This window comes from Pleurodeles waltl, chromosome 1_1, assembly GCF_031143425.1.
Source record: "Pleurodeles waltl isolate 20211129_DDA chromosome 1_1, aPleWal1.hap1.20221129, whole genome shotgun sequence".
Classification (NCBI taxonomy): domain Eukaryota; kingdom Metazoa; phylum Chordata; class Amphibia; order Caudata; family Salamandridae; genus Pleurodeles; species Pleurodeles waltl.
The window spans coordinates 210,209,732-210,228,730 of NC_090436.1; the positions used below are offsets into that span (position 1 = coordinate 210,209,732).

An 18,999-nucleotide genomic window follows, 5' to 3' on the forward strand; every position below is an offset into this window, starting at 1 on the left:
CTAAACTCAATGGGACTGAGGTGGAAGCTTTGAGAGATACAGGAGCCAGTGTGACAATGGTCACAGAGAAGCTGGTTTCTCCAGAACAGGTCTTACCTGGTGTCTTCCAACAAGTGACTTATGCAGATAGCAGAACCAAACTCCATCCCATGGCTATGGTGAGTCTGGAATGGGGAGGTGTGACTGGCCCTAAGAAGGTAGCTGTAGCTCCTGCCCTCCCAGTAGAGTGTCTGCTGGGAAATGATCTTGAAGCATCTGAATGGTCAGATGTGGAGAGAAGGGTCCATGCACAGATGCTGGACCTCCCTGAATGGGTGTGTGCTGTGACCAGGTCACAGGCAGCACAACAGGGAGGTGCTGGACACTTGGACCCTGGAACAATGGGCCAAGCCTCCAAGAAGAAGAGAAAGGGCACTGGGTCTGGCTTGCCAGCCCCTACAAGTATAGAGGGTCAGGAGGAATCCAACCCTGAGGGGGAGGATCTGACCTCTGAGGGAGGGACACTTCCCCTGCAAGCTCTGCCTGACTTGGCAGAACTGCAAGGGGCAGGTGGCCCACTAGAGAAGAGTTGTGCCAGGGACAAAGAGTGTGTCCCACTCTTGAGGGCCTGAGGCAGACTGCTGCCAGGCAAGAACAAGGGGATACCAGTGAGACCCACAAGGTTTACTGGGAGGATAGAGTTCTCTACACTGGCAAGGGCCCTTAAACCAGGGCCCACCAGGAGAGTAGTGGTCCCCCAGAAGTATAGAGAATTCCTCCTTACCTTAAGCCATGATATCCCCTTAGCTGGACATTTGGGACAGACCAAGACCTGGAACAGGCTGGTCAACCATTTTTATTGGCCCCAAATGTCAGAAAAAGTCAAGGGGTTTTGCAGCTCCTGTGTCACCTGCCAAGCCAGTGGCAAGACAGGGGGCAAGCCAAAGGCTCCCTTGATACCACAGCCAGTGGTTGGGACTCCCTTTGAGCGGGTGGGGATTGACATTGTTGGTCCCCTAGACCCACCAACTGCCTCAGGTAACAGGTACATTTTGGTGGTTGTGGACCATGCCACCAGGTACCCTGAGGCAATACCCCTCCGGACAGTCACTGCTCCCACAGTGGCTAGGGCCCTACTTGGTGTGTTCACCAGAGTGGGGTTCCCAAAGGAGGTGGTCTCATATAGGGGCACAAACTTTATGTCAGCCTATCTGGAAGCCATGTGGGATGAGTGTGGTGTTACTTATAAGTTCACCACCCCTATCATCCACAGACCAATGGTCTGGTGGAAAGATTTTATAAGACCCTGAAGGGCATGATCATGGGTTTGTCTGACAAACTCAGGAGGAGATGGGATGTTCTCCTCCCATGCCTGCTGTTTGCCTACAGAGAGGTGCCACAGAAGGGGGTTGGATTCAGCCCCTTTGAGTTACTGTTTGGGCACCCTGTAAGAGGCCCATTGTGCTTGGTGAGAGAGTCTTGGGAAAGGCCTCTCAGAGAGTCCAAGGAGAATGTGCTAGATTATGTGCTGGGCCTGCGGTCACGCATGGCTGAGTACATGAAGAAGGCAAGCAGAAACCTGGAAGCCAGCCAGGAGCTCATGAAGCTCTGGCATGATCAGAAGGCTACCATGCCTGAGTATCACCCAGGACAGCTGGTGTGCGTTTTGGAGCCCACGGCTCCTAGGGCACTTCAGGCCAAATGGACTGGGCCCTATCCAATTCTGGAGAAAAAGGGTGAGGTCACCTACTTGGTAGACCTTGGCACCCCCAGGAATCCTCATAGGATCCTGCATGTTAACAGTCTGAAACCCCACCAGGACAGGGCAGACATGACCATGCTGATGGTCACTGATGAAGGGAAGGAGGAGAGTGAACCTCTGCCAGACCTCCTGTCCTCAAATGCACAAGATGGGTCAGTGGAGGGAGTGGTACTCTCTCCCAAGTTGACAGACCAGCAACAAAAAAGACTGCAAACAAGTTTTGGAACAGTTTGCTAGTCTGTTCTCTCGGACCCCTGTACTCACCAATTGGTGTGTCCATGACGTTGACACTGGTGACAGCTTGCCTGTCAAGAACAAGCTGTACAGGGTGTCTGACCAGGTCAAGGCCAACATCAAAGCTGAAGTGGCTAAGATGTTGGAGCTCAAGGTAATTGAGCCCTCTGACAGTCCTTGGTCCAGTCCAGTGGTACTGGTGCCCAAACCTAATCCCCAAGGTGGGAAAAAAGAATTGAGATTTTGTGTGGACTACAGAGGTCTAAACGCAGTCACTAGGACTGATGCTCACCCCATACCTAGAGCTGATGAGCTCATTGATAGGTTGGGGGCTGCCAAATTCCTGAGCACGTTTGATCTGACCTCAGGATACTGGCAGATTGCCTTAAGTCCAGGAGCTAAGGAGAGGTCAGCATTTTCCACACCAGAGGGCCACTTTCAGTTCAAGGTGATGCCTTTTGGCCTGAAAAATGCTCCTGCCACCTTCCAACGGTTGGTGAATAGAGTCCTGTCTGGGTTGAAATCAGTGCAGCTTAGCTGGATGATATAGCTGTATTTAGTTCCACCTGGGAGGACCACCTGGTCCACCTGAAGGAAGTTCTTCAGGCCCTGCTTCAAGCAGGCCTGACTATCAAGGCAAGCAAGTGCCAGATAGGGCAAAGCTCAGTGGTGTACCTGGGCCACCTTGTTGGTGGAGGTCATGTACAACCTCTCCAGCCCAAGATCCAGACTATACTGGATTGGGAGGCACCTAAAACCCAGACTCATGTCAGGGCCTTTCTTGGCCTGACTGGGTACTACAGGAGGTTTGTTCAGAATTATGGGACCATAGTGGCCCCTCTGACTGAGCTTACCTCCAAGAAACAGCCCAAGAAGGTAATTTGGACCCCAGAGTGTCAGAAAGCTTTTGACGCCCTAAAACAGGCTATGTGTTCAGCACCAGTGTTACTGGCCCCTGACTATAGCAAGGAGTTTATAGTGCAAACAGATGCTTCAGAGGAAGGGATTGGGGCAGTGTTAGCACAAGTTAATGAAGAGGGCCAAGATCAACCAGTTGCCTTCATCAGCAGGCGACTACTCCCCAGAGAGAAAAGATGGAGTGCCATTGAGAGGGAGGCCTTTGCTGTGGTCTGGTCCCTGAAGAAATTGAGGCCTTACTTGTTTGGCACTCACTTCCGTGTACAAACTGACCACAGACCTCTCAGATGGTTGATGCAGATGAGGGGGGAGAACCCAAAACTGTTAAGGTGGTCCATTTCCCTACAGGGGACGGACTTCACAGTGGAGCACAGACCTGGGGCTGCCCATGCCAATGCAGATGGCCTTTCCAGGTTTTTCCACTTAGCTGATGAGGACTACCAGGGTGTAGGTTAGTACCCATCACCTTTCATCTGGGGGGGGGGCAGTGTAGGAAAGTCCTCCTTTTTGCCCTGGTCACCCCACACTTTTTGGACAGGTACTGGTGGTTACTGACTCTTGGCTGTGCCCTGGGCACTGCTTACCAGTCCCAGGGCCAGTGCTCTGTGGAAAATGGATATGCAAATTAGGCTAATTATAATTGGCTAAGTTAACCTACCTATAAGTCCCTAGTATATGGTAGGGCATGTAGGTTTAGGGACCACAGCATAGGTAGTGCACCCATAGGTGTACTGCTGAGGTGCCCAGTGTCATTTTAAAGGCAGGCCTGCCTTCCTGGCTGCTTTTAAATTAAAGTTATATGCAAATTCGACTTTGGAATTAAAAGTAGTTCCAAAGTCTTAAACTACCTTATTTTGTACATATAAGTCACCCCTAAGGTGTGCCCTATGTGCCCCTAGGGCTGGGTGCCATGTAACTATAAGCAGGGGCTTTATAAAAATAGTTTTATAAGCCCTGGTGAGGTAAAAACAGCCAAATTCGTTTTTCCCTCATTGTAGTAAATGGCCTTCATAGGCTAGAATGGGGAGACTTTATTTTAAATTTTAAAGTCTCCTTAAATGTTGCATACCAAGAATTTGGTATCAAATTAATTGTTGTAATAAATCCCACAACTTCCAGTTGTGGGATTTAATATAACTTGTTCAGGTAAAGAGTTTTAAACTTTACCTGAAAAGTTGCCACTTTCAGCCCTGCATTGTTTTTGCTGCTGTGTTCTGATTGGCCAGCCTCTAGCAGCTTGGCCAAGCTGCCTTGATGAGGTGTGAAGTGGCCTGGCTTCACACAAAGGAATGTGCCTGTGGGAAGGAATCTCCCCTCAGCAGATGGTGAGGCACGAAGGGGGAGGGCTTCCAAACTGGTCTTCAAAGGCAGAGAAGGACATTTGGAGCAACCAGCAACACCCCCACATCCTGCAACCCCAGACAACTAGGTGCCCCCTTGATTAGATTAGGAGAGGGCAGGAGAGGGGTGTCTTTATGATTTTTAGCCACACCAGTGGGTGGACTCAGCCAGATGTAACCTCCAAAAATCAGATTCAGCCATGATGGATTTTTAGAGAATGTTGCCTCCTGGGATTGATTTTTGCCACACTTCCCAGGAAGTGGTCATCACAGGGGGAAGGACCCTACACCTGATTGGAGAACCAGGACCCCCCTGCTTTTAACCCAGGAGCAAGGATAAAACTGGCAGACCTGCACCCACACCTCAGTTCCCTACCACATCCAACAAGGAAGAACAACAGAAAAAGAAGGACTGCCCTGCTGGACCCCTGGCCTGCACCTGGAACCTGCCCTCAGAAGGACTGCACCAGCTGCACACTTGGGCGTCACCACAAGAAGGACTTTGCCTGGCTTCAACTGGTTCAAGGAGGGAGCGCCTAGAAACAAAAAGCGCCAATCGGGTCATCTGGTTGCACCTCGACCGGGGCAAAGTCAAAGTTTCAGGCCGACCGCGATGGAGCCCTGCTCGGCTACAGGCCGCGGGAGGCCTCGGTTAAAAGTTTACCTTCACACTTAGGGCCTGATTCTAACTTTGGAGGACGGTGTTAAACCGTCCCAAAAGTGGCGGATATACCACCTACCGTATTACGAGTTCCATAGGATATAATGGACTCGTAATACGGTAGGTGGTATATCCGCCACTTTTGGGACGGTTTAACACCGTCCTCCAAAGTTAGAATCAGGCCCTTAGTCTCTTTTTCGACGATTTTCTTCAGCGGGACGAACCTGCCAGTCCAATCCGACCTCCTGGAGCCCTCCTCCGGATACGCAATGCAGGAATCCTCCGTGGAGATTTTTACCTTCGGACTTAGTAGTTTTTTCGAGGTGAAAATCCTTCGACCGAGGTAAACCTGGATCTTGATCCGACGTCCGTGGAACCCTCCTCGGATACGCTGGCTGGGAGGTTCCGGTCAACTTTTTACCTTCGGACTTAGTCTCGGAGATTTTCTTTACCGGGACGAACCAGCAAATCAGGCCGGGTCGCGGTTGAGGCAAGCCGGCTAGAGCTGCCGCGGCGGGTCAGACCCTCTATGGAGCTTTTTTACAAAAGTTTTCCAAATTTCTCCAAACTTCTGGGGCTTCTCCCAGATGTCCTTTTAAGGTTCTTTTGGGGTCCACAGCTCACCCCAAGGGTCCAGAAGTTCTGAGATGGTCCTTGGGGGGTGCGGACTACAACTCTCAGAATGCACCTGGCGCAAACTCCTTTTTGGCCACTGGAGAGTGGTCAGCTGGTGGCTTTCTTCAGGAGTTGGTGCAGGACACTTTAGATAGCAATTTTTCACTTGTAGCAAACAGGGAGCTAAAAAAAAAAAAATTCTTTAAAAATTCATATCTCCGGTTCCCCTTATCTGATTTTATTCGTTTTGGTGTCATTTTAAAGATAAAAATATAATCTATTTTTATAAATTGGTTTTAGATTTTTAAACTGTTTCCTGTGTTTTATTTAATTACTGTTTTGTGATATTTGAATGCTTTACACTCTGTCTCCTTAGTTAAGCCTTGATGCTCGTTGCCAAGCTACCAAGGGTTGAGCTGGGTTTAATTTACTGAGACCTAACTGGACCTTAACAATCGATTTACAGGCCCTGGGCACCTCTAGTGCACTTTACTAGGGACTTGACAATAAATCTAATATGCCACTCATGGAAAAAACAATTGTCAGAAGTGGTAAAATGCCCAGAGTAACAAAAACAGCAAAAACAGAGTCCAGCACACATCAGCAACCTGGGAAGCAGAGGCAAAAAGTTACGGGAGACCATACCAAGGATTCCAGGTCTAACACATAGCAATTCCACTAATCAGCTGTTTGAGGGGGCTTATCAAGGCATCACTTTGTAAGCAAGAGCCTACATTAGCAATGCATTTGTAAATAGAGGTAACCTACTCATCTCAACCACCCCCCACCTGTATTGCCGCTAATCAACATCCTAACATAACAAGACAATGGAACATTAAATAAGAATTTACATATTTCAGAAAATGCCACCCCATCAAGTCATGATTGACAGGCACATGTAGGTAAATGACACATGCATGCAAGTTTATGTTGGGTGTGTGCAATAAATGCCTCAATGAATGAAGCTGCAGAAGTGTATAGAAGAGAGCAATATGGAAAAAGGGAGTGAGAGGGGGGTGAACAATGCAGTTATATAAAAAAGTCGTATTTGGTAGTAGATTTACAAATGTTTATAAATTCTAATTTATCCTACACATGAGTAACAAATGAATGCATAGGGATAGTGAACCCCCCCCCGAATATATATGTGAGTGACCAAAAGTCCTGATAAGTGTTGGCACCGCTCAGTACTTTTTCTTCTACCCTTTGTGAATCAGCTGCAGTATACAGGTACGGTACGGTAAAACTACCATAGTACACTAAGGCCCTCATTTCAACCTCAGCGGTCTTTTTCCAAGACCGGCGAGGTTCCTCCAGGCCGAAGACCGCTAGTGGTGGCGGTCTTCCGGCAACCATATCATGACTGATGGCAGCCCTCCGCCCTTTTTCAGACGGAGAGCCGCCAGCAGCCATACTGGCGGTCGGCGGTGAAGTGGAGGCTGATCCACTGTCACTGCCACATCATCAGAACACCCCCCACTGAATTACGTCCCAGTATTCGGCGTGGCAGTGTACTGGTGACGGGGTGCTGGCAGCAGAGCAGCCCCCATGGATCCCGTTCCCTACTGGAGGATCACAGGGAAGGTGATCGTCGGTTAGCGGACGGGGTGGGGGCGTGTTGTGTGGTATGTGCGTTCATGGGGTTGTGTGTATGAGTGGTTAGAGGGGTTGTGTGAGTGCGTGTATGCATGCGGGGGGTGTAATGTGTGTATGGGAAATGTGACGTGTATGTATGTGTGCGTGTGTGCAGGTATGTGTGTGAGTGGTGTAAGCGTGCGTGTAGGGGGTGTGTGTGGGGGTTTCTGTGGGTGGGGGGTTCCTACCACCTTTGGGAGGTGGTAGGGGGGCCGTGGGTGTTGGGGGAGGACTCAGGGGAGACCCCAATCAGTGCCAGAGATTGAATTCCCTGGCACTGATAGTGCCTACCAACATGGATTTCGGGGCAGCACAAAACCCCACGAAATCCATGGCTGTATGCGGGGTCCTGATACCGCCAGTGGTCTAGTGACGGCCGCCGGGCTGGAGACCGAAATCTCCAGCCCTGCGGTCGGTGTGTGAAAGTGGCGCTTTTGCCTGGCGGTAACCGCCATGCTCAAAATCCCTTTTTTTCCGCCGGCCTGTTGGCGGTATTACAGCCGCTTTCACACCGACCGCCAGGGTTGTAATGAGGGCTTAAATGTTGTTCAGTAGAGTATAATGCATGTAGCTGGTATCTACACTATGTTATTGATTTTGTTAACCAGTTCTTTGCCATATGTGGCTCATTAGCTCAGACCAACTTACCTAAAGCACTTCACAACAGCACAACCCAGAAATATCACATGGCATTATTATCATGGGAAATATAATGTTCAAATGCAAAACGTAGCATCGGCTGCCCTAGTTTGATTAGCAGTGTATTCTAGATGATGTCTGCCTGCACTAAGAATGACCAGCCTCCTCTTCTCTGTTTTCTATACTTGAGATCCACAGCAATTCAGGATTACAAGGTTGAGGGTCAAACATTGTGCAGTCCATCTCAAATATTGTGCAACTAAAGGAAAACTATTGCTTATTGTACAGTCTGTGAATAGCACAAAGGCTTTGAGCATCAGCATTGCCAAGTAGGCAACCAGTGCAGCAAGGCCATTTCTGGAGTGATGTGTCATGTGGGGCTCCATGTCAAACTAGGAATGCTGTAGTTTTCTGCAAATGTTGGAATAACTGTAGCATATAGGCAGCTCCCCATGCTGTTATGCTAATTGGTAGCATAGTCAGTTTGAACAATGTAAAACTGAGAAGGAGATAAATCCACAAAGCTCCTTCAGATAGAAAAACTCTTATTTGTCACACCATTAAATTGGGAAATTGGCAACATTTCTGTATTGAGCTGTGTATCTGGAATATTAACTGGGTGAATGCTTAACAAGCACAGGATAGCTATTCACTGGGGCAAAATGCATTTGGTCAGGTATGTATTGTCAGCCCTACCATTAAAATGTCCATTTCAGAGCCAATTATTTGGCTGACTGACAATAGCAACCAGGGTGAGGGCTCCTAATGCAACTACCAGCTGCATGTGTATAACTAATTGGGACCAGTGGGAGAAGGTAGAGGTTTATGCTCCAACGTCTATGGTTTCCTTGTGGTTAACACGGCCAACATCATGCATAAAGTCATCCAACAATGGGGCAACACCTTTACTCTGGTCTTCAGAGAGGTGGGAAACTGGTTTGTGCAGAATGTTCTTTGATTCAATATAGTCCCGAAGTTCAAGAACCTTTGCACTTGCCAATGATTTTCGCAGGGAAGCCTGGCATGGTTTTGGGAAACAGAATAGTCTGAAAAGTCAGTATGGAGCTTGCACAGAAGAGGTGTAACAATAGCACACCTCAGCTGTGAGTGTACTGGCCAAATGAGAGGCAGGTATTACTAAAGGATATCAGTCTGAATAATGTGAGTTAATTGAATACCTGTAGGAGATGCTTTATTTTAGCATTTTTTTTTATAATTAAAATTATGTTTTTAAATATTTTCCTGGCTCTCCTCAGAGTGTTTATGGAACTGTTTCCATTTAAACATAAAGCAGTTCTATTTAAAAACATAATTTGACTCCAGAAATCTGTTCAGTATGCTTACGTTGCTTTAATATTTAACTCAGAAATGCTATGCAGTTAGGCGGGTTAGAAAAAGATGCAATTTCTGGTGATGAATGTTGCATATTGTGACATGCATGCTGAATATGTCATGTTTGCACTGATACAGAAGATAGTCAGCATGGGAGTGTAGCTCACGAGAACATTTTGTGATGTGCTTGAAGGGTGTAGTGTTTCTCAAATGGTAACAATAACTTTATTTTGGTTGCTATAACTATGCTTTCTTAAGATGTATTTTACAAATGATACTCAGAATAAGACATGCCATGCAAATGACAAGACCACCCTATATTGGCACTTGTAGATTTATTTTACAAAAAGTATTTTTTGCAGCCTGATCCCAGTTAAGGTGATGCGTGAGTGGAAGGAGATTTTCTTTGCCGGGCAACCACTCTACGAGCAAGCCTCTATCGACTCATTACCACCTGATCCAAGTCCAGAGCAGCTGCTAGAACTGGAAAAAATGGTCTTGTTGGATGAGCAAGACTTTGAGGAATATAAGGTACATTATTTATTTTTTACCATTTTGTTAATTAAATGAAGACTGCTTTTACTATAAAATAATAATAGTTTTTAACATATTTCTGTAGATATTTTAGAAAATAAACTATTGTTTCTGGTAACAAATTAATAAAAAGTATACAATCTTCCCATTATTGTTTGTGTTGCCATTGAAATTTTCTAGGCTAGTAGATTAGAAATAGTGGTGGTGTGATTGCCACATGGGTTAAATTAGGGGGCAGACATTACACTTACTTGCTGACATGGTGTCCCTGAACTAAGTTCATTTTTCTTTCTAACTTAAGAGGACATATCAGGTTCAAAACCCACCTTGGGAAAAGGCCCTGGGGACATTCATCAAGGCCATACCTGGAGGAGTTTTTTTTCACAACCTGTGGTGTCTGCCCATGCATATTTCACCTCATTCAGAAACTGAACTCTGATGAAAAAGCATTTGCAACTGACTCTAGTTCTATCCTAGCAATTGGATTGAGGTTGCAAAGTGTCTCATGATAGCTAGGAGTGTGTAACATGGGCAGAGAAGCAAAAGTTGGCAGTTCTTAAGCAAAACAATCAGAACTAAAAATTGGGCCTGATTATGAGTTAAGTTGACCGGATCACCCGTCTGTCGAACTTCTGACAGTGAGGCTGACGCCTTACTGGCTACCTCCCCACCGGGCCCATTATGACCTTCCTGGGGGGCCACCATGAAAAGGATGGTGGGGAACAAGGTTGTAATCAGCAGGGTGGCTGACTATAGGTCTGATTCTGACCTCCGCCACCATCAGATGGTGGTAGGTTGGCAGGACTGCCCGCCAACCAGGTAGTGTGACAGTCGGACTACCACAACCGCAGCAGTCCGACAGCCACTGCGAATGTGGTGGTCCAGGGACTGCCACACTCCTTATCAGGCCCATTGTTTCTAGCGGATGAGGTGGTACACATAGTGATTGGGACACCATATTTAACCCATTCGCTGCCAGGCCTTTTCCCCCTCAGGTGCCAGGCCTTTTTTTTGACTATTTGGGGCAGGGCGTGCTTAGGCCCTTATAACCTTTTGTCCACATAAGCTACCCACGCCAAATTTGCGTCCTTTTTTTCCAACATCCTAGGGATTCTAGAGGTACCCATACTTTGTGGGTTCCCCTGAAGGAGGCGAAGAAAATAGCCAAAATATAGTGACCATTTCGTGTTTTTAAAAAAAATAGGAAAAAAGGGCTGCAGAAGAAGGCTTGTGTTTTTTTCCATGAAATTGGCATCAACAAAGGGTTTGCAGTGCTAAAATCACCAGCTTCCCAGCTTTCAGGAACAGGCAGACTTGAATCAGAAAACCCAATTTTTCAACACAATTTTGGCATTTTACTGGGACATACCCCATTTTTACGATTTTTTTGTGCTTTCAGCCTCCTTCCAGTCAGTGACAGAAATGGGTGTGAAACCAATGCTGGGTCCAAGAAACCTAAACATTTCCGAAAAGTATACAAAATTCTGAATTTCAGCAATGGGTAATTTCTGTAGATCCTACAAGGGTTTCCTACAGAAAAAAACAACTGAAATAAAAAAATATTGAAATTGAGGTGAAAAAAAAACAGCAATTTATCTCTACGTTTTACTCTGTAACTTTTTCCTGCAATGTCAGATTTTTGAAAGCAATACACCGTTACATCTGCTGGACTCTTCTGGTTGCGGGGATATATAGGGCTTGTAGGTTCATCAAGAACTCTAGGTACCCAGAGCCAATAAATGAGCTGCACCTTGCAGTGGGTTTTCATTCTACACCGGGTATACAGCAATACATTTGCTGAAATATAAAGATTGAAAAATAGATATCAAGAAAACCTTTGTATTTCCAAAATGGGCACAAGATAAGGTGTTGAGGAGCAGTGGTTATTTGCACATCTCTGAATTCTGGGGTGCCCATACTAGCATGTGAATTATAGGGCATTTCTCAAATAGATGTCTTTTTTACACACTGTCTTATATTTGGAAGGATACAAATATAGAGAAAGACAAGGGGCAATAACACTTGTTGTGCTATTCTATGTTTCCCCAAGTCTCCCGATAAAAATGGTACCTCACTTGTGTGGGTAGGCCTAGCGCCCGCGTCAGGAAATGCCCCAAAATACAACGTGGACACATCACACTTTCCCCAAGAAAACAGAGGTGTTTTTTGCAAAGTGCCTACCTATGGATTTTGGCCTCTAGCTCAGCAGGCACCTAGGGAAACCCACCAAACCTGTGAATTTTTTTAAAACTAGGGACTTAGGGGAATCCAAGATGGGGTGACTTGTGGGGCTCTCACCAGGTTCTGTGACCCAGAATCCTTTACAAACCTCAAAATGTGGCTAAAAAAACACTTTTTCCTCACATTTCGGTGACCGAAAGTTCTGGAATCTGAGAGGAGCAACAAATTTCCTTCCACCCCAGCCTTCCCCCAAGTTTCCCGATACAAATGGTACCTCACTTGTTTGGGTAGGCCTAGTGCCCGCGACAGGAAATGCCCCAAAACACAAAGTGGACACATCACATTTTCTCAAAGAAAATATAGGTGTTTTTTGCAAAGTGCCTACCTGTGGATTTTGGCCTCTAGCTCAGCCGGCACCTAGGAAAACCTACCAAACCTGTGCATTTTTTGAAAACTAGAGATGTAGGGGAATCCAAGAAGGGGTGACTTGTGGGGCTCTCACCAGGTTCTGTTACCCAGAATCCTTTGCAAACCTCAAAGTTTGGCTAAAAAAACACTTTCCCCTCACATTTCGGTGACAGAAAGTTCTGGAATCTGAGAGGAGCCACACATTTCCTTCCACCCAGCATTCCCCCAAGTCTCCTGATAAAAATTATACCTCACTTGTGTGGGTGGGCCAGGTGCCTGCAACAGAAAAAGGCCCAAAACTTGTAGAGATAGAGGGGATAGCACAGCGAGTTGATAAGGACATATTCTTCTTTTCTACATCTTTAGGCTGACTCTGCTTTGGGGATCCACACAAATGAGGTGTCATTGTACTTGGGAGACTGAGGGGAACGCTGGGGAGTAGGAATTTTGTGCTGGAGCGGTGATCCTACTAAGAAAAGTCAGGAAAATATGCTTTTTTAAGCAAATTTTGAGGTTTGCAGATGAGTCTGGGTAGGAAAATTTGGGGGGATCCACGCAAGCCACACCTCCCTGGACTCCTTGGGGTGCCTAGTTTTAAAAAATGTCTGTGTTTGGTAGGTTTCCCTAGATGAAGGCCGCACGCACCCCCCAAACACAGTTAGTTTAGCAATATATAATTTTGATGTGTCCACGTACGTCCGTGATGTGCCAAACACAAAAATTGTGAAAAGAAACGCACTTAGGTTATGTGAAAAAAGACCCCTCACCCACCAACCAAGTTGGTGGCATGCTTAATCATCGGGGTCCCACCTGAGACACCTAGCGTGTCACAAGTGTGCTGCGACGCCTGATCATAGCGGTGCAGGTTTTGTAATTTGTACCACACATACTGGTTGGATTTGGCACTAGGGTGAGTGATGGTTCAGTAAATCACATTTTATTAACAAGAGATGTCACAAAAGTGAAATGCACTGTTAATAACTGAAAGGCCAAAAAACTGAACCAACGACTCACAGCTCGTGAGCTGTAAAGCCGCGTCAAGGCACCAACTGTTTTACAGTCCATTCACACACCTTTCATACATGACATGCACAAGACCATTCACGCCGCTAGCCACGGGCCCAGCACATTACAACACTCGCATCGACAGACAGCACCACTCAAGGGTCCATCACTTACATATGCCCACATACCGGATACAGCAGTCACACTAGCTGATGGGAGTGTGTGGACTGACGTTTGGCCACCCCAAGCACACGCCAGCCAAGCGCCACCCCACGCACACCGCCAGCCAAGCGCCACCCCAAGCACACCGCCAGCCAAGCGCCACCCCACACACACAGCCATCACTTTTTTTTTGTTTATAAATAACAAAGAAATCACTAAATAATTATAAAATAAGTACTAAACTACAAACACAAAAGCTCTAACTAAATACATGATAGTAATGCCAACCGTGAAACTGAACATTTGAAAATATAAAATAGGCAGTTTCCGTTTACGGTATTTCCCAAAAAATGTTCTGAAACAGCCGGGCACACAAAGCCCAGGCTTTGAAAGGTAATCGGGGCAGTACATCCGGCTTTCCCTCCGGATACCTCTTCGGGCACATACTCTACATTTCTTAGTGGGTAAGTCTTTTTTGGGAGTGGGAAGAATGTGATCTGGAAAGTGGAGATCTTTCAATCTAGCCACAGCCTCCTTCACTGCTACTCTAGGAACTCTTGCCTGTTCCACCACAATAGGGCTCTCTATCACTGACTCCTGAAATGTAACAAATTTCATCCTTGACTCAGGTGAACAATCCTTGAACACAATAAAAGCATTAAAAGTTGCCAAATGAAATAAATGTAGGGCCAACTTTTTATACCACACGTAAGACTTATGAAGAGCAGTGTAAGGTTCCAACCTCTGATCTACTCTATCAACACCACCCATGTGCATATTGTAGTCCAAAATGCACGCAGGTTTGCGTACTTCAGCAACCTGACCCCAAATTGTCACAGGGGAAGTACTCTCATCATGGATGGTAGATAGCACGTACACATCCCTCCTGTCTGAAAATTTCAGAGCTAGCAGCTCATTATTCCGCAAGGCACTGCACTGTCCCCTCTAAAGTTTTTTTACAGACAAGCTCCCTTGGATAGCCTTTCCGGTTAGAACGGATTGTGCCACAAGCAACAGTGTCCACTCTAAACAACTCCTTGAACAACTGCACTCCAGTGTAAAAATTATCTACGTACAAATGGTGACCTTTGTTAAACAGTCATCTACCAAGTTCCCACACAATTTTTTCGCTAACTCCAAAAGTGGCCGGACAACCAGGAGGGTCAATACTGAAATCCCTACCAGTGTAGCCCCGGAAATTATACACGTATCCTGTACTGCTTTCTGACAGCATATACAATTTAATCCCATACCATGCCCTCTTACTAGCAATGTACTGCTTAAAAACTAAACGCCCTTTGAAAAGGACCAAAGGCTCGTCCACACTTATCTCTTTGCCTGGAACATAGACCTCTGAAAACCGATCTACAAAATGATCAAGGACAGGCCTAATCTTAAAAAGACGGTCACAATCAGGGTAATCTCGTGGCAAGGCTAAAGCATTGTCTACAAAATGTAGCATACGAAGAAGAAGCAAATAGCGATTACATGTCATAGTTGCAGGAAATATAGCCGTTGCCATCAAGGGACTAATAGACCAATAAGAAGCCAGTGACAGCTTCCTTTTCAACCCCATCAAAAAAGTCAAACCTAATAACTTTTTCATCTCTTCCAGATATGTGGGAACCCACTGAGTAGCTATAGACTGAGGCCTAAGTCAAGCAGCGTTGTCCCTCAAATATTACTCAGCATACAAATTAGTCTGCCCCACAATCTCTTCTAAAAATACATTGTCCATAAACAAGTGAAAGAAGTTGACAGGCAGAAAGTTTTCCGTATTGACTCTACACCCTGGGAGACCAGTAAATGCAGGTAACTGTGGCTGCTCCATGTTTGGGGCAATCCAGGTGTCAGGTCCTCTAATGGGAAACCCTTCAACCCCAGGCTGCTGCACTCTTGGCACATCAATGTCCTCCTCTAAAACAGGCCTTTCATCTGCACTGAGAGTAGCTTCCTCATCTGAAGAATACTCTTGGACAGAAAACTCACTGCCAGAATCTCTCACTTTCTACTCTGCCTCAGATGCAGAGTCAGTCTTGTAATCATGGTCTGAAGACGACGCTAAAAGCATGCCAACAACCTGCTGAGTGGTCACTCTGCAGCTAGCCATGATCTTCACTAACAACAAATGGATTGCCAACAACAACTAGCACTAAAACAAGTAATAAACAAAGTGTAGCTTTATCACAAAGAGTTATGTTCTAAAAAACTATACCACTCACTTGCCTGAAAAAGCTACTCACCAGCAACTACTCTACACAGACACAGCAATTACCAATGATATCCCACTAAAAAGAAAAAAGAAAACTACATATATGACAACACAAATATCATTGTGCTCAAATATAAGGACAATTTCACACATAATACTGCATTTAGTACACCACCTACAAACATGCCATTCATGCATGTCTACAATACTCCTTTGGAGTAAATTGCTTTCACTTACCTAAAACATGCAACTATGCAACCTCAGGACAACTACTGCCAAAACCGCAAGGATCCACAGCACAGGAAGCAAAAGCTTTGAACTAGAACAAAAAGAAGAACTAAACTGTTATAATCACAAATACAAATACTTTGCCATTTGACAAACACCCCGCCACCAAGAACTTAGAAATTGTGCCGGGTGCCTAAGTGGCTTCAGCCCCCCTTGGGGGAAGATGGGCCTAAAATAAAATCGGCTGATCTGCCCCCAAGGGGGGCAGAAATGGGCAACACCTCTGTACCCTGTTTGAGGGGGGCGACCCTTGTCAAAGGGGACGAGGGGGCACCCCCAGCACAAAAAACTAAGGGGAGAAAAAAAATATATATATTCCCTCATGTCTTAGTGGCTTATGCCCCCTTGGGGGCAGATAGGCCTAAAAAGAATAGCCTGATCTATGTGCCCCCTTTAGGGGGCGACCCTTGCCAGAGGGGGCAAAAGGGGGCACCCCAGCACAAAACAAAAAAAGGGGAACAAAAAAAAAAAGAATCCCTGGCGTACTTGTGGTTTCTGTCCCCCTTGGGGGCAGATAGGCCTAAAACAAATAGCCCGATCTGCCCCCAAGGGGAACAGAAATGGTCGTCAGTAATGTGCCCCCTTTGGGGAGCGACGCTTGCCAAAGGGGCCGCTCCCCCACCCACATAAAACACACACACAAGATCCCTGGTGCCTAAGTGGATTCTGCCCTCTTGGGGCAGATGGGTCTAAAAAAATAGGCCAATCTGCCCCCAAAGGGGGCAGAAATGGCCAACAGCTCTGTGCCCCCTTTAGGCGGCGGCCCTTGCCAAAGGGGGCAAAAGGGGGCACCCCCAGCATAAAACAAAAAAAAGGGGAACAAAAAAAAGAAATCCCTGGCGTATTGGTGGTTTCTGCTCCCAAGGGGGGCAGATATGGCCAATACTCATTTTTCCCCCTTTGGGGGGCGACCCTTGCCCAAGGGGTGCCCCCAAACACACAAAACAAACACACATACCACATAATCCCTGTCGCCTAGTGGGTTTCGACCCCCCCCCCCACCCCGGGGGCGAGATCGGTCAAAAACATGGCCAATCTAGCCCCGTGGGGGCGAAACACATAATAAATTAGTGCTCCTGGGGCAGCGACCCTTGCCTAAGGGGTCGCTGCCCAAAAACTTACTGAAAACAAAATCTTTGGTGTTCTAGTAGTTTTCGACACCCCCCACCCCCTGGGGGGCAGATCGTCCAAAAAAACGGCCGATCTGCCCCCATGGGGGGCCAAAATAGGAAAAATAATGGCCCGAGGTGAGCGGCCCTTTCCCAAGAGGTCGCTCCCCAAAATAAAACCATAAGAAAATCCCTGGTACCTAGTGAGGATTCCTGGTCCAAGATCGCGGGCCCCGTCCGCGATCGTGGACCAGGAATCCACTGAAAACAGGCACAGGGGGAAAGGAAAAACTCTTTCCTTTCCCCCCGTGTCTTTCTTCCCCCCTCAAAACCCCCCAGGAGAAGGACTTACCTGAAGGGGCGTCCTCTCTTCCCTCACGCTGGAAGCAAATGGCTTCCAGCGCGTCCTTAGCAGCTTCTGATGACATTGGTGCGCTGTGAGCACGCTGACATCATCAGATTGCCGAGGGGGGGTCGGGGGTGGAAGGGGAAGAGATTCCCCTTCGATCCTTGACTTGGGGGTGTGGGTGGGAGGCCCATGAAGGGAGCGCTAGCGCTCCCCGTGGGCCGGGTACAGGACGAGCTGGTCTGGTTCAGGGCCTACAGGAACAGTGTGCCTGGACAAGACCAGCTCGTCCCAGGCACTGAGGGGGTTAAAAAGCTAGTAGCGATAACAAACAAATAAGTGCAACTTCCCCCCCCCACACACTTCTAGTAGAGTACAAAACGGCCTGTAAGAATCTCAACAAACAGGTACCTGGTGCCGCAGACAGAGCACGCTCTCCATCGGCTGCTCCATAATACAGATCGGTCCCCGCGTCAATTCCATCCCAGTGAGAAAAAACATGCGAGAATGGACTGGATTCTTGGTCTCTTCAATTTAGTGTTATTGGTACATAAAATGGAATGGTCTGGTTAGTTATGGTAAAATAGACAAGCACAAACTGCAACGCTGCTTGTTAATATATGAAATTATATATCTAAGCTTTAATGATAAATGCAAACAGTATATCAACTGTGCTTTCAATGGGCAGGTACTCACCAGCACTCAGTACTAGCACTTATTATTTTCCTTCCTTTCAGTTCCTACACTTTTCCTTGCACAAGAAGAGTACCGGTACCCATGAAATTGGAGTGCGGCATGAATAGGGACGATGGGAAGGGATTATAATGTTGAGTCTGCCAGAGGTCTATTTGTCCTCCTTTCTGACAGCTGAATGCCAGTGTGCTTGCACCCAGCTGAGCCGGAGCTGAATAATCCAGTTGTGGCTCTTTTTCATAGAGACAGGGTGGCTCACTGATACGGACATTGTAGGTGCTGCATCACACTGACTTTCAGCACCATAATCAATCAAACTCTGTGCTAACTTCGGGTGTGCTGTCTACCATGTCACTTGACACACAGGCTATTCTAATACTTGATGTTAGTTTACAGAGTGTAGGCTGAATACTGTTCGTATGTATGAGCATCTGCTAGTGTGTGTGTAAGAGAGAGAGAGTGTGTGTGTGTGTCTCGTGCCTAGTTTTCACCCCTGATAAAATTATGACAAAGGCACCAAAGTGCAGCCATGAAGGCCTGCCTCATAATACAGAAGCACACCATTCCAGGTAACACACACCTATCATGGTCTTCTGCTAGTGTATGGACTTAACCTGTGAGCTCTTGCCACTTAAAGCCATTGACATCAGGTCCAACATAAACAGACAAGGTGTCCGGTCCTTAAGCCAGTGAAGGGGATATGTAGAGGAATTCTGAGAGGATTGGGAGGTGAAGCTGAAGAGTCACTCGGAATCTGAAGGACATTCATAACTCATTAGCAGGAGCACCACACCAGGAGAGTACAGGACCAGAGATCACACTTCACCCTGCATGTCCCACATTCAAGTCTTTAATTGACTCTCTCTGTGACCATAAGAGTGCCATTCACTACCCTATGTATCCAGCTTGTGAAAGTAGCCCACTTATCACACTACATGTGCCTCAC

General features: G+C 46.7%; 1 protein-coding gene across 3 annotated transcripts in view; it reads left to right on the forward strand.

Moving 5' to 3' along the window:
• Positions 1-18,999, forward strand: part of SPEF2 (sperm flagellar 2) — a 736,330-nt gene that overhangs the window by 121,796 nt on the left and 595,535 nt on the right. For all 3 annotated transcript variants that reach the window (XM_069220893.1, XM_069220901.1, XM_069220907.1), the window contains exon 10: positions 9,478-9,646. In XM_069220893.1, coding sequence (XP_069076994.1) covers positions 9,478-9,646 — 169 coding nt within the window. The remainder of the gene's footprint in view (positions 1-9,477; positions 9,647-18,999) is intronic.